The following is a 15,362-nucleotide window of genomic DNA, read 5'->3' on the forward strand; positions in this document are numbered from 1 at the left end:
TTTTTTGTTTGGCAGTACATAATTGATCAACTTCAGAGCTAATTGTATCACATTTTTAGGAAGTTATTACATTGTTAGTCGTTATATGTTTAATTAAATGGAAGAATGTTAAGGTACAACAATGATTATTTTCATTATTATTTAATCTGCCGACTAAGAATTAATCACTTATCACATGAAGGTAAAACTTTTTTTTAATTTTTTACTCAACAAACACTTCAAAATCTAGTTTTCTATTAGATTTGATTAAAAAAAAAAGCATCAAATATTCACACTTTTGAAGCTGAAACCAGTGTAAATTTGGTTGTGTTTGTTCTACTGGAGTGTTTGGGTTGAAGGGTTTGAGTTAATCCTGTCAAAGGAGAGTCATTCTAGTTCTGTCAGCGCCCTCCACTGCTAATCCTATCACATTAATGCACCTGATAAACGTCTCTGATCAATGAGCTGCTCCATATCAGATAGTCAAAGGGAGGGGAGACGCTGAAAGGAGGACGACAAAGGAATGATAAGAGGAGTAGTGACGATGAAAAGATCAGTGATGAAGCGGGTGTGGATTAGATATGTGGATTGGGGGGGGGGTGCTGATGGAGGTCAGTAAGGCGTGTCTGATGCGATGTGCTGTGTGGGGTCAGAGGCCCAAAACCCCTCATACTGACGTAGGGAGGCAGAGGCTCCGTCATGTCCTACATTCCAGCGGGTTCAAGTCAGAGTCAACACAGACTGAACTCTGCCAGGGTTAGCGCTGTGTTTACGAGTGTATTAGTGCATTTGTATACTTCTAAGAAACGGATATCCCCACAGGAATAGAAATTATGCTGCGCCGAAAATGTTATTCAGCCCCGCGTCTTTAAAGGAAGAGTTCAGCATGTTTGGGAAAAGGCTCATTTACTTTCCTCTGAGAGTCTGGCTTAAAATGTAAACCCATGGAAAACTGCAGGCTTTTTACATATAATACGAACCATTAGCTCACTAATTATCCAGTATTAAAACAGTATTAACAAGCACATCTCGAAATCAGAAAAACATCAAGGCCAGCAATTTAAGCAGGATATTCATGCTTTAGTTTACTCTATTAATATATTCGCTAATTTGATGAACGTGAATTCTTACAACCATATTCATCTTAGAATATTAGAACAGTGCATGTAAGTATTGATCCTTAAAGCATAACGGGGCAAAGCCAACAACTGTCTGGTATACAATTATGGACAATAAGATGAAAGTCTCAGGTCTCATCGACTCCTGACTCTGTTTACCTCATATGAATGTTTTGTCAAACTTGTTCTTTTTCATGATTTTCTCCTGGCTGAACCAACTAAGTGTTAAAAGAATGCAAAAAAAGCAATTATTTGTTATATATAAAGTGATACTAGACATGAAAAAGATGTTTTTTTGAGTGGAATTATATGACTTAATTGTGATAAAACATTAACGCTGGAGAAATCAACAAAAACAAGTGTTCAGAGAACGCAAACCTCCGCCAAGCACTCCGAACGGTGTGCATGTGTGGATCGACTATTTCTTTTTAAATTAAACAGTTTCAAGGTTGTTCCATACAGCAGAAGAAGTTGAAGCTTGGTACCAGTCTTGTGTTTGTCAAATTATATTAAATTCCAATCAATTTTTGTTGCGTTATAATGAAAAATGTGTCGTAAATGGGATTTTCAATGTTAAATTGAAATGTCTACAGAGTCCACATTCCACAGTGGATTTGGACAATTTTGTGCCCGTTACAAGATACTGTTACAATCTATGGTTGTATCAAATTGGAGGCTAATTGGAGTCATTTTGAATTTTTTATGAATTTTCGAAAATTGCTCAATGATGAGAGATAGGAACATTTGAGATTTTGTGACCTTGCTGTGACCTTGAACTTTGGCCTACTTGGCCCAAAATTGAATGGGTTGGTCCCAGGGCCTAGGCCTATCTGTGGGTACAATTTGGTAAAGATGGTTGGAATAGTTTTCCCGTAAAGTTGCTAATAAACAAACACGCAAAGCAAAGTGATCACAATACCTCCAGGCGAAGGTAATAATAAAATAAACACATGTATAAAATTCTATATTTCATTGGAAAAAAACACTTTACTTGCCACTTCTGTTTCAAAATTATCTTCATCTTTTCCACTGTAGCGATGAATGATGCTGATTTTCCAACTCCTCATTTCCCATTGCTTTGAAGCTCTATTCAGAGCCTCCGGATACACTCAGTACCTTGTAAAACTGCTGTTTCTATCGGTTAATTTGTTTTATTAAATGCACCTGAAAATAAAACCTGGTAGTGACTCAATAACACAGTCTGTAGAATTGTTGGGTTTTTTTGTCAGGGAACAGTAGTAGGTTTAAGAAACTTCAGCAGCAGGACTCCAGTTCCCCACAGGAAAGGAGAAAATATTCACACTCAGAAGGATATTGATTTTTTTTTTTTCCTTTGCCTTTCTCAGGTGATAAAACCACTACAAAAACTCAAACGGACCCTTTCAGAGCCTCATGTGGTTCTGCATATGTGTCCAGTGTCTCACATCCACACCTGGACCTCCACATTCAGTCTGTTTTGGACATTTTAGGAATTATCAGAAGTGTTCATTAGGTGGAGTTAGATTAGAAAGGTAAATATTAGTGGGAGTTGTAATGCATTTAATTTTCACTGGAAAAATTAGGCCAGAGTCTAAACCAAAACATGTTCTTGTGGCATCTCTGCAGAACCACAATCCTTCAATCCTTTATTTATTGCAAGACATTTAACCCTTTAACAATGACAGTTTTTCCAGTGCTGCATTTTGCCCTTTACGGCATTCAAATGACTGTGACTCCTGAAGTGTTTGCAGCATCAGAAAGCTGAGATCCTGAGCTTTGCAACACTACATAACACTTTACGTCAGCAAGTAGAAAGGAACTGTTTCAGAGACTTCCACACAGGCTAAAAAACGACTGGAAAAAACAAACAATATGAAGTCAGTAATATGAATACTGAATGTTCAAGACCAAAAAGCATGTTTGAGCAGATGTAAAATAGTTGAAAGTTTATTTTTACAATCTCAAAAAGTTTTGTTATGGACATTTACAGTTGTTTCTGATAATAAATATGCTTAAAAACTTAAAGTACTTTTTTTTTTTTTTTTTTACTAAAACACAGTTTTAAGCATTTATTATTTATAAAAATGAAAATTAATGCTAGATATTGAAAGTTAAGTTCTTCCTGAAAGCAGAGGTGCAAAAGAATTGGCAAAAAAGATATTTTCTGACACAACGAAAACATGAAGACACCTTAAAGTCTTAAAAGGGTTAATCTTCATTGAGAAAGGCAGTGTCTGTCTTTTGGTTATTGCATTGGCCATATTCCATTGAAATAATGATCACAAAGAGATGACAGGAAATGAAAGAGAAAGAGAGATGTAGCGTGAACAAAGGTCACAGGAAGACTCTGTTCCACACTGAAACTTAGTCTGTGACCACTTTTTTTCCTTTCTGCGCTATAAATAATCATGTAAACTGCAGTGTTACACATACATTTTAAGTGCATCTTCAAGTGTCATCACATGGACTCACACATCTGACATGAATCATTAAAAATGATCTTTGCAACATGTCAAAATGTCTGAAGTGAAAAGGCCAAAGGCAGGTTATTTGTTCCCTGTAACATTTGAATATCTTTACTACAGCATCCCACAGACTAGAAAGTCCATGTCAGTAACACTTATTACTACAGTATAAACAGTATTCAGCACTAACGAGTTCCTTATTAGAATATTTACTAGAACATTGGTTCTTCATTAGTAATTGTGCAGTCGTGACCTTAAGTTTTGACAGTGACAAAGTTCTGATTTTGTAAACTTTGCTGCTTATCTTTTGTTTTTTGGGGTTTTCTGTGTGTTTGTTTTTTGGGGGTTTTTTTTGTAAATGTGTTTTATTGATTTTAGAAAAAGAAAAGAAAGAATCGCCCCTCAGTTTGGAGGGATACAGTACATCATGGCATTTTACATGTGCACAGTCATCCCCGAAGTACAGAGGTCCATTTCCCTCAGGTGCTTTGACACATTGAATTTTGTTTGTTCTTTTTTTTTCACTTTATTTTTATTGTTTGATTTCTGTACAATACAAAACAAACATAAGGGACATTTGGGATACATTGACCATAAGAAACGTTTGTAACTAACAATTGGTTTTAGTAATGTGACACTGAAATGAAAATTGTCCATTTCTTCCATTTATCATAACACTGCTCTTCTTAAGTCCTTAATCTATGGCTCAGAATCTCCATCTCAAATTTTCCATTTACAATTAATGTCCAGTCGTTAGTTGTAGGTGGTTCTAATCTGCACCGTTTTTTGGTAACAGCCTTTTTACAGGCTGCTAATAGAATTTTAAACAAATATCTATCATTTTTTCTAACATTATTACCAATAATACATGTTTGCTCATTTTTTGATAATTTTCAAAGATTCTCTTTGGCAAAAACACCATATGTGTATGCAGAGAATCAAGTTATATCACGGCTAAAACCTTTGGCTATGACTGTAAATTATCATATCAGTCTCTCTCTCTACATATGTATATATCTAAAATATAGATGTAGTCATGCTACTAGTTGAATTAGTAGTTTTGAGCAAGACCAGACTTCAGAATGAGGAAAAAACAGTAATGACATGAGTTATTCAGACATGAGTAAAACTTGAAGTTTGAGTTTTCTAACATGAACATAAATGACATTGTAAGTGCTAGTATGCGTAGAGGGACTCCTGCGGTACAGTGAGGGTTAAATGATACGACTAAAAACTTCAATCTGTAATTATTCAACACTACTACGAACAATCCTTAATTTTGATAGACTTGTTTGTTATTAACTCAAGATAAAATCTGATTAAAATTCATTCATTTTCTGAACTTCTTAATCCTCAGGAGGGTTACGGCTAACATCCCAGCGAACAATATTATACCTGTTACTAAATATTTGTATTTGCATATTGTTATATTTGTATACTTATTATTGTATGTCTGTATTTGTAGACCCACTATGATCTGTAAGTTGTAATGGGAATGTGTAAATGATAAACAGAGACTTTATATTGTTAAAATTTCACTTATTTTTCTGGTTGTTCATTGTCGTTCAGATTTTTTGTGAAAGGATAGTTTGTTAATGTTAAGATTTTCCTTATGTAATTTTACTTTGTCACAGAAAAACAAGGAGAAAAAGTTGGATTTGTCATTGTTTATATCTTGTTATTCTATTATTCTACTGGTCCGGCCCACTTGAAATCATATAGGTCTATATGCAGCCCCTGAACTGAAATTAATATGACACTCCTGCTTTAGAAGAAATTATAAAGAGCCAGTATTCCACTAAAATATGTAGTAAAAAGGACCTAGTAGAGTGTTACCCAGATGTCTTATGATGGTTGCTACAACTGTGTGTCAGCGTATGGCATCATCAAACTCCTAAACTGTATACTCTGTCCCCTCTCACTTTACTTTTATCGTCTCTCACGCTCTATTGTACTCGTCTTTTCTTGTGCGGGTCTGATTTCTTGCTTCCTTCCAGTCCCTCCGATGATCCCACACCTCACAGAGGGATTAGTTAACCCTTTAACCCCGTCCTCATTAGGGTACAGTCGCACAGGCTCAACCAAACGTGCACAATCTGAACTTCCTCTGTGTCTTGAAACATTAACTTTCTTCAGTGTGTGATGTGGTTTGACATGAGAGTTAGAGACGCTGCCTTCATGTCTCTGCCTCTCTGATGTGTGTGTGTGTGTGTATGTGTATGTGTGTGTTTGTGTGTGTGTGATGCTGAAGACAGTGACAGGTTTCTCCTTTGTTGAGGTTTGATTGCTGTCTTCTGAAGTTCACACCAGTTTGTTAAAGTGCCACTCGAGGGCTTCTGCACTTGTCACAAGAGTGGAGTCAAACACTGTGGCTGTGAGACACCAGTGGGCTCTCCACAAAGACCAGACATGGTGCTTGAACTAATGACTGCTCTGACAAAGAAGGCAGAATACCTGTGGAAAGCTAAGGCTGACTACAAATTGGATATGATGGTGTAAATCCATTAGTGTAACTGTACATATAAAGGTGTTTTTCCGCTGCATTTACATATTTATCAGAGTTTTGAAGGCAAAATTATACCAGAAGCCACACACATTAATTATAACAAGGAATATGGTGAATCAAGTGTGCTGTAGGTGTTAAAATAATCATCTTATTATCTCCAAATGTCATGTATCTAGACTAAAATATTCAGAATCCACTCCCAATTAGTCTTTCTTCTGTCCAGTCGTACATAATTGCATCTTTCCTTCAGTTTCTCCATGTACCTTCCAGCGATGTCAGTCTCCTGTTTGATATTTTGCACCAGACACATCACGTCACGCCTCTGTTTTTGTGCATCCCACCGCAGGCTTTGTTGCAGGCGCACGACGTGGTCGCCCACGAGGTTTACAGCGACGAGGCCCTGAGGGTAACCCCGCCCCCCACCTCACCGTACCTGAACGGAGACTCCCCAGAAAGCACCAACGGAGACATGGACCTGGAGAACGTCACCAGAGTCCGCCTGGTCCAGTTCCAGAAGAACACAGATGAGCCCATGGTATGTTCACTGCAACCCGTTCAACACAGTTTGACCGCCATGTATGCACCACGTCCGCTTTATATGTCATTGGGTTCATAGCATGGTTGTCTGTCAGTGGTTCCCAACCTTTTTTGGCTCCTTACCCCATTTTAACGTACAAATTTCTGGCGACCCCAGACATTCAAAATTGAGACATTTTCTTTGCTAAAATTAATTTGTTTTTGATCATGTAATAGTTTGCTATACTATATTGCAAATAAACGTTAATTTTAGATGACATTTAGTCTGTATAATGTATATTATTATGGACGGAGGCAGAAAAGCCAGGTGTAGATTACTGCACAAAGTGAGAATTTTATTTTCCGTGGTCAGGATATGTACAGTCAGTCCAGCTTGGATTTACAAGGCTGACAATTAATACTGAACAAACAAGAACTCAAACTATGAATTATGAAAGAGCTGCAGCATCTGAAACCGACCACAATGAACATTTGAAAGATAAACAGTACCACAGTGCTTCAGTTTCAGCTTCACATTTTGTCATGTCTTTTATGGATTGTGATAGTCTCTGTCAATTCACCGTATATTTTTAATTTTATTTGGTTTTTTGTTTTGTTTTGTTTTGTTTTTATCAATTACTAGAAATTTCAGGTGACCCCATTTGAATTCCAGGCAACCCCAAGGTTGAAAAACACTGGCATAAGTCATACACTATATAGACAAAAGTATTGGGACATGTTGAATTCAGGTGTTTCTTTTCTAACAGGAGTCTGGGATAAAAAAAAACAAAACAAAAAAAACAGTAATGACAATTGTCATCATATAGTTTTACATTGGGATAAATATCATTGCATTGCATTGGTCAGTTTGGTTTCAGTTGTTATCTTTGCTTCCAAAATGCCTCAGAGATGGTTTTTACTTAATATCTCTCATCATTGATTTAGTTTGGGTTTTTTTTGTTGTTTTTTTTTTGTTTTTATCTATGGCTATGATTTTAAATGTTTTACCTTTTCATGCTCTGACTGTAAATAATAACCATCTACTTTCTTCACATCTCACTTTGAAAAAAAGATCTCCATATAAACTTAGAAAGGAAATATTGATGTTTGTAAATTATATGGACAAAAATATTGGGACACATCATGGCTGCAGCTTGTAAAATGTCCTGTTCATGCTGATTTGAGAAATAAAGATCAATATTAATAATTAATATGATATTTATAATAAAGTAAAACTATATTATGACATTTGTCGTTATTGTTTTGTATCTCAGACTCATGTTAGAAAAGAAACACCTGAATTCAACGTGTCCCAATACTTTTGTCCATATAGTTCATGACTAGGGCAGTTATGCTATGAGCCTAATGATATGTATTTACTGTGATGTTTAGTTTGTTTTTTACTGATACATATTCACTTATACATACTATGTTTACATCCTGCACTGTCATCCACTGACTCCAGATCTGCATGTGTATGTTGTGTTTATTCATTTAGGGTATCACATTGAAGATGAACGACTCAAACCACTGCATTGTGGCGCGGATAATGCACGGGGGAATGATCCACAGACAAGGTACATGTTGTTTTCTAGCACCAGTGACATTTCTTCTACACCTTTAAACTTAGATTTACTGTATAATGATCATAGAACCACAAGTGCACAATGTTACAATTTACATACATGTGGACGGTCATGTTCTGCAACCACCACAGAAGAAGACAGTGAATGACTCCATAAAATACAGTATGACACATGTAAAATATGGCACTCTCAGACATCTCCACAGCTGCTTTGTCTCCGTTCCTGTGGTTCACAGTAATACTCGGTCCACTGCTTTGTTTTGAGTGCAGCATAATTAACCCCCAGTTGATTCATCATATGACAATTTTAATGCCACGGTAATTAGAAAAGAAGCTTTCATCCACGATTCGTTGCAGCTCAACCTACCATCTCGGAGCTGTGGTGAGGGTTACCGCGCTGATTCATCAGTTGTTTTATGGTTTTACACAGTGTTTCTATAGACACGCTAGTTTAAATTGGGTTAAAAGTCTTAAATTGTATAAACATTAGTCCTCAGATGTGATTAAATGATTAATTAGTATTAAATATTTATTGAAGCAATCTTAGTTGGCATAAACATTTGATCTATATTAATTTATCCATCTTTTTAATTGTTTTTGTCAGTGTTCAACAAACATTTGATGTTGGGAAGGTGTACTCCCACCAGTGAACCGCCTACTCTCTTGTTACTTTATTTGCACCTTTTTAATCGGCAAAATCTAACTCACTCTAATAATTATTTGCAGTACGTCTCTACTAATGTAATGCTCATCTTCATATTTACCTCTGCCAAGGAGTTTATGTTTTTGTCGGCGTTGGTTTGTCTGTTTGTCTGTGTGCAAGATAACTCAAAAAGTTAGGGACGGATTTGGATGAAAATTTCAGGAAATGTTGATAACTGGCACAAGGAACAAATGATTAAATTTTGGTGGTGATCGGGAGTGGGGGGGTTGGGGGGGCCACTGATCTGCCTTGGCGGAGGTCTGCGCCGTCTTTTCTAGAAAAGCACTCGTAGAGCGCAGACCTCCGCCAAGGCAGATAAGTACCCCCGATCATCACCAAAATTTAATCATTTGTTCCTTGTGCCAATATCAACATTTCCTGAAATTTTCATCCAAATCCGGGGTACTGATCAGCCTTGGCGGAGGTCTACGCTCTCCAAGTGCTTCTAGCTTATTACTGTTATTATGCAGACACTCTACAGCACAGGTGTCAAACATATGGTATGAGGGCCAAAACCGGCCCACCAAAGGTTCCAAGCTGGGCCACAGGATGAATTTATGAAATGCAAACTCAAACACATTTTAGGTCAGGGGTCACATTCAGCCCAATTTGATCTCAAGTGGGTCGGACCAGTCAGATAATACAGGGTTCCCACACATTCTGGAAAACCTGGAAAATGATTGACCAATTTTTCAGTCATGGAAAACACATGGAAAATGAGAAAAAATGTCAAATGTCCTGGAAACGGTTAAGTTATCCTGGAAAATTATTTATCCTCCCCCTGCTTTGTGAACATGTGTGCCTAAACTGAGATGAAACAAGGGAAATAGTTTTTCAGTGATTTATTGAAAATATACAAAATATTTTTAGAGGAAGTGCAGGAGAAGAAAGTAAGAGAGAGGAGAAAGCTGTGTTGGGAATTGCCCAGTCGAACATTGGAACTCCAGTTTGTCAGGCTAATGAAGTGCTGCGCTGTAATCTGTGGGTGTGTTTGTATTATTCTATGATACATTTGTCCTAATTATTTTTCATAGATAAATTCTAGCCATAGACTGCATATCAAGTGTCTGAGTAATAAACATAGAAACAATCTGAGTAAATGCAAGTGACAACAGTAGAAAAGAACACTTCCAAAGAATGAGGGGGACAGCGGGATGTATTGGTGTATGACGTGATAACTTTTCTGTGTAGCAGCTGAAAATGTCCTGGAAAATAATTTCAGGGAAAGAGTGGGAACCCTGTAATAATATGATATACATAATGACAACTCCAAATTCTAAACTCCAAACTTTTAACAATATTATGCCTGTTAAACTAACTAAATCCAATCCAACTTTAAAGTAACAACACAATTAGCAAAAGTGCAACACAAATAAAACACTTACAAGGTAGGAACACATAAAACCAAATATAAAACTAAAGCAAAACAGTTAAAAAAAAAAACATAACGTGCCCACATTTGAAAACCCTCAGCCTTCAGTCCACGCCACAGTTTTTGCACATACGGACGGACAGATGGACGACAAACTAATGACAATACCCTGCAGCGGGGGCTGAGGGTAAAAACAATAAAAAAACATAAAACACAATAAAATGTAAATGTTTTGTGCATTTGTAGATCCACTGTGACCTGTAATGCAGATGTATAAATGATAATTTGAGGGATATTATTGTTAAAATGCTTATTTTTCTCAAGAAATTTCCAGTTCACTTTTATGAAAGGATTGTTTGAAAATCTAAATATTTTCATACAGTAATTTTACGTTTTTGCATTAAAATAAAGAGAATAGTTTGAAGTTGTCAATATTTGTAAGTTATTATGGAATTATTTTACTGGTTCAGCACAATAGAGATCGTTTTGTTGTGAACTAAAATGAGTTTGACACCTCTGCTCTACAGTATTCTGATGATTAAAGGTATCATATGCTGCTGAGGAGAAAGGTTTCATCACTTTGTTTCCTCTGTCTTGATTTTTATTTATTGATTTATTTATTTTCCCCAGGAACGTTGCACGTAGGAGATGAGATCAGGGAGATCAACAGCATCAGTGTGGCCAATCAGACTGTTGAGCAGCTGCAAAAGATGCTGGTGAGTGTGTTATTATGTGTGTAAAGCAGTGTGAACATTAGGCTATTTGTCCCTTTGATATTTATCCATGTATGTACGTATTTATTTTCATGTCTCGCAATCTTAACCCTTTCATGCATGAATTATGAGAACCTTAATCAAGATTTTTTTTCCTGAGTGTTTTTATTCCTCTTAAGGCATGAAAAAAACAATGCGATTGAATTTTTTTATGAATCTATTTTTCACAGTTACAAAAATGTCCACTCAGCTGGACAGCATGCATTTGATTTTTGAAGCAAAGAAACATGTATTTAAAACCTATCATCATAAAGTCATATACTGTGTGAAAACTATGAAATATATATTTTTCAATGCAGCTAATCTCATGTTTTCACACATTTGATCATATTCTAATACTAGTTATGGAGATAATACGCAAAAAAAAAAAAATTGTTTGAGAAAATTAGCAGTTGATTTACAATCAAACATGTTAGTGCAGATTTGTCAAGAACAGTAAAGTTACAGTCATGGTCTGAATGTCAGTGTAGATGATGTATGAGCATCCACTGTGTTGATTGATATCCTCCTGAGACCCAGGAAAGTGAACATTTTTAGCTTTTTTTTTTTTTTTTTTTTACATTAAGCAATCATCTTGATTGGAAACTGCATAATGCAACAGTTTTTTCTGATACATTTTTAAAATTCTTTTCATTTACTTATTTTTTAATGGAATGTCCTTTGCAATGAACAGCATTTTTTTTTTTTAGTGAAACTGTCAAACTTTTGTCCCCTACAGAGGACAAAAATGCATTGCTGGGTCTCAGGAGGACATGGAACTAAAACAACTAAACCCATGAATATACAAGAGAACAGATGGAGAATAGGTGTCCACTGTAGTGACCACTATGGATGAAAGGGTTAAAATCCATTTGCAGAAGTTTCAGGGAGTATTTTGAAAACATAAATGCAACATAGGACGATAATAATGAGTACTTATGAAACAATAAAGCAGCTGTATATGATGCATCATCAATGTCTGTTCCTGACCAATTATTAACGGGTTTGCATCAATTAAATAAGCATAAGGAAATACATGAGGAGAAAACAGTGGTCATGCATTAGGCAGATGTCCTTCACTTATACATCAGGAGGTTATATACACTGTTTGCTTTTATCCTGAGGTAGGACTGGTAGGTTTAAGGCCATTTCCCAACGATTCAATTTGAAAATGTGGCATAGAAAGAAGAAAAATCCGCCTGGGAATTTCTCCACATGACAACTATGCACACTGGGTCCGGTGCAAATTACCCGCATTGCCGTGTTCCATTTTCATTAAAAAAGGAAAAAGGCTTGCTTTGTGAAGAGGAAATAGTGTCAGGTAGCAGCAGTAGTGGGTCAGTCCAGTTTCGGGGAGGTGCACTGAACACGGTGAGCTCCGCCTGTATCAGTCTCTAAGGTTTGTTGTAAAAGCCTTATTCTGAACACGATCACACAGTTGTGTCAGTGCAGCTACAGTGATGTTACGCCTTGGAGATGGTTGAATCCAGACCAAATGTGTGAATAATAACTCACAGAGCCTTTTGACATAGGATGGTTGGAATACAGTGATAACATCCGTTGGTCACATATACAGCTGTGCTCCTAAGTTTCCATACCCTGACAGAATGCTCATGGGGCGGTCTTAGATGTTCCAACATGACAATGACCCAAAACACAAGGCCAAGTCAATCTGTCATTGGCTACAACAGAAAAAAGTGAAGGTGAAGGAGTGGCCATGTCAGTCTGCTGACCTCAATACCATTGAGATCATTGAGCCACTTCGGGGAGGTCTCAAACATGCAGTTCATGCAAGAAAACCCAAAATCTAAAGGAACTGAAGGTGTTTTGCCAAGAAGGATCGGCAGCTTTACATCTGAGAAAATAAAGAGCCTCATACACAATGTCCACAGAAAACTTGAAGCTGTCATTGATGTTAAAGGGGCCAATACAGAGGATTAACCCTCTAAAGCCTGAACCATTAAATCACTGACAGAAAATTCCAGTTCTTTGAAACTGGAGCCTTTATTGGTCCTTCTGAACAGCCCCAATTTTTTTTTTTTCTTTTTTCAAATATCAATTTCCATGTATGAGTTTCAGTTTTGTATCATATTTGATACATCGGTTCTCAATGCTCAGATATTATTTTTGAACAAACACAAACATAACTTAACTCAAACATGTCTAACAAATTGATAATTCCTTTTCTAAATTGGCAAAGTTCTGCCTCCTTCCTCATTAATGACAATCTTGTAGTGTCACTGGAAAGGTCTCTGGTGAATGAATTCCTCCCCCTGGTGGATTATCCGTGTATTGCACATATCTAATTGTATACATCAGGTTTTTCAAGAAAAAAAATCACACTGATCATGTAGAGCAGGGGTGTCAAAGTCATTTTGGTTCAGGGGCCATATTTAGCCCGATTTGATCTCAAGCGGGCCAGACCAGTAAAATAATGACTCAATAATCTATAAATAATGACAAATCCAAGTTTTTCTTTTTGTTTTAGTATAAAAAAAACTCAATTAAATTATGAAAATATTTACATTTTACAAAAAAGATGTGAAAAACCTGAAAAAAGAGAAATTTCATTTGAAAAATTAATGCAATTTTAACAGTTTTATGCCTCGACTTATTATTTATACATGTACATTACACACAACGTTACATAAACATTTGGTAACAGGCAGAATATTGTTAAAATTTTGGAGTTTGGAACTAAAATTTGAACAATTTCTACTATATTACATCTCTTGTTATTAGCACAACTACAGATCACAGTGGATCCATAAATGCACAAAACATTTAGTAACAGGCAGAATATTGTTCAAATTACACATTTTGGGTCATTCATCTTTGTTTTTATTTATGTATTTATTTGCATTTTATTGTGAAAGAATAGTTTTGTAAATGTAAATGTTTTCACAGTGTAGTGTTACTTTTTTTTCACTTAAATTTTTTCCACAATTTTTCACAAAGACAACTTGTAGTTGTCATTAATTATGGGTTATTGTGTTGTTATTTGTACTTGAGATCAAATTGGTCTGTATGTGGAACCTGAACCAAAATGATTTTGACAACCTCAACTGTTCAGGTTAATTTTTGCTCTTTTCCTGTGGGCCGGAATGGAACCTTTGGCGGGCCAGATTTGGCCCCCGGGCCACATGTTTGACACCTGTGATGTAGAGGGCTTCAAAAGTCATGTATCAAATATGATACGTTTGGCGTTATAGGGTTAAGAACTAGGGTATGTCAACTTTAGATCAGGGTCATTTGGATAGTTTCTGTTGTCAGTATGATTTAAAAAGAACAAACAGATTTGTTTGATCATAAATGGCTTCACCCAACCACTAGCCACAAGTGAAAGAAAAGTTTTTGTATTATCATTCATATTCTCTGAAAAATGGCCAAGAATCATAAATTCTCCTAGGGTATGTAAACTTATGAGCACAACTGTATATTTCCACATGATGAAGTTTAGGTCCGTCCAAACATTTCCCCCCCACACACACAAACTTTCTGTGGCGGTGTGTAAGCATTCAGAAGAAGCCAAAAAAATCAGGTTTTATGTATTTCTGTGCAAATCTTGCAAGGAACAGTTTTTATACAGGTCAAAATTGCATAAATAAATGAAAGGGTGCATCTGGAGAGTCAAAAAAAACTCTTCTCTACTTTACTTCAACTCTTTTCCTTGACCTAACAAAAAGGTGAAAAGGAGAATTCATAAGTATTTAGGAAAAGACATTTAGAATCAGGTTACGTTTACACTAGACGGTAGATGTTGGTCGGTCAGGGTGAAACTATACATTCTGAAGATGTTCTACAAAAAGTGTGTCTTGGTTACATCCCTTGGTGTATTCTTACCGAGCTGTTTAAAGCAAGATGCAAAGGTGAAAATGTGACCTCATTACTAAGGTTGGAACAGAAATAGGCCTAAATAAAGGATAAAGTTACACTAATAGTCAGACTCATCCTCCTGTCCACTAGTATCTGTCAGTCCTGAAACAGCACCATCATATCAAAATATAAAACTAAGCAAAATAAACATAAAATTATGAATTAGATCTAAATCTACTAGCCTATAGGAGGTTATTGTTCAGTACAATTAATGAATTAAAAACATTCTCTGTACATTTACGGTAACTTTTCTCTTCCTACTGAAGATCCAGTTCACAGTTTTCCATTTACAGTTAAGTTGTATTAAGTCGTGTATGGCTGAAGGAACTGAAAATGAATCAGTGCTATAACTACAGGCTGTGAAGTTCCAACTCATACAAACTGAGCCCATGTTCCGCTGCATTAACTTCACATTTCACACCAACAACTGTTAAAAGTATAAAACATATCAGTGTATTAGACAGCTGGGGGCATCCTGTCTGTCATGTTGATCGTCTGTTTTCGCGAAATG

The 15,362-nt window shown here is 36.2% G+C and overlaps 1 protein-coding gene across 17 annotated transcripts in view; it reads left to right on the forward strand.

The window, feature by feature from the left end:
- Positions 1-15,362, forward strand: part of caska (calcium/calmodulin-dependent serine protein kinase a) — a 198,879-nt gene that overhangs the window by 155,412 nt on the left and 28,105 nt on the right. For all 17 annotated transcript variants that reach the window (XM_030125752.1, XM_030125754.1, XM_030125745.1 and 14 more), the window contains 3 exons: positions 6,394-6,582; positions 8,062-8,140; positions 10,854-10,939. In XM_030125752.1, coding sequence (XP_029981612.1) covers positions 6,394-6,582; positions 8,062-8,140; positions 10,854-10,939 — 354 coding nt within the window. The remainder of the gene's footprint in view (positions 1-6,393; positions 6,583-8,061; positions 8,141-10,853; positions 10,940-15,362) is intronic.

Source organism: Sphaeramia orbicularis, chromosome 21, assembly GCF_902148855.1.
Source record: "Sphaeramia orbicularis chromosome 21, fSphaOr1.1, whole genome shotgun sequence".
Taxonomy (NCBI): Eukaryota; Metazoa; Chordata; class Actinopteri; order Kurtiformes; family Apogonidae; genus Sphaeramia; species Sphaeramia orbicularis.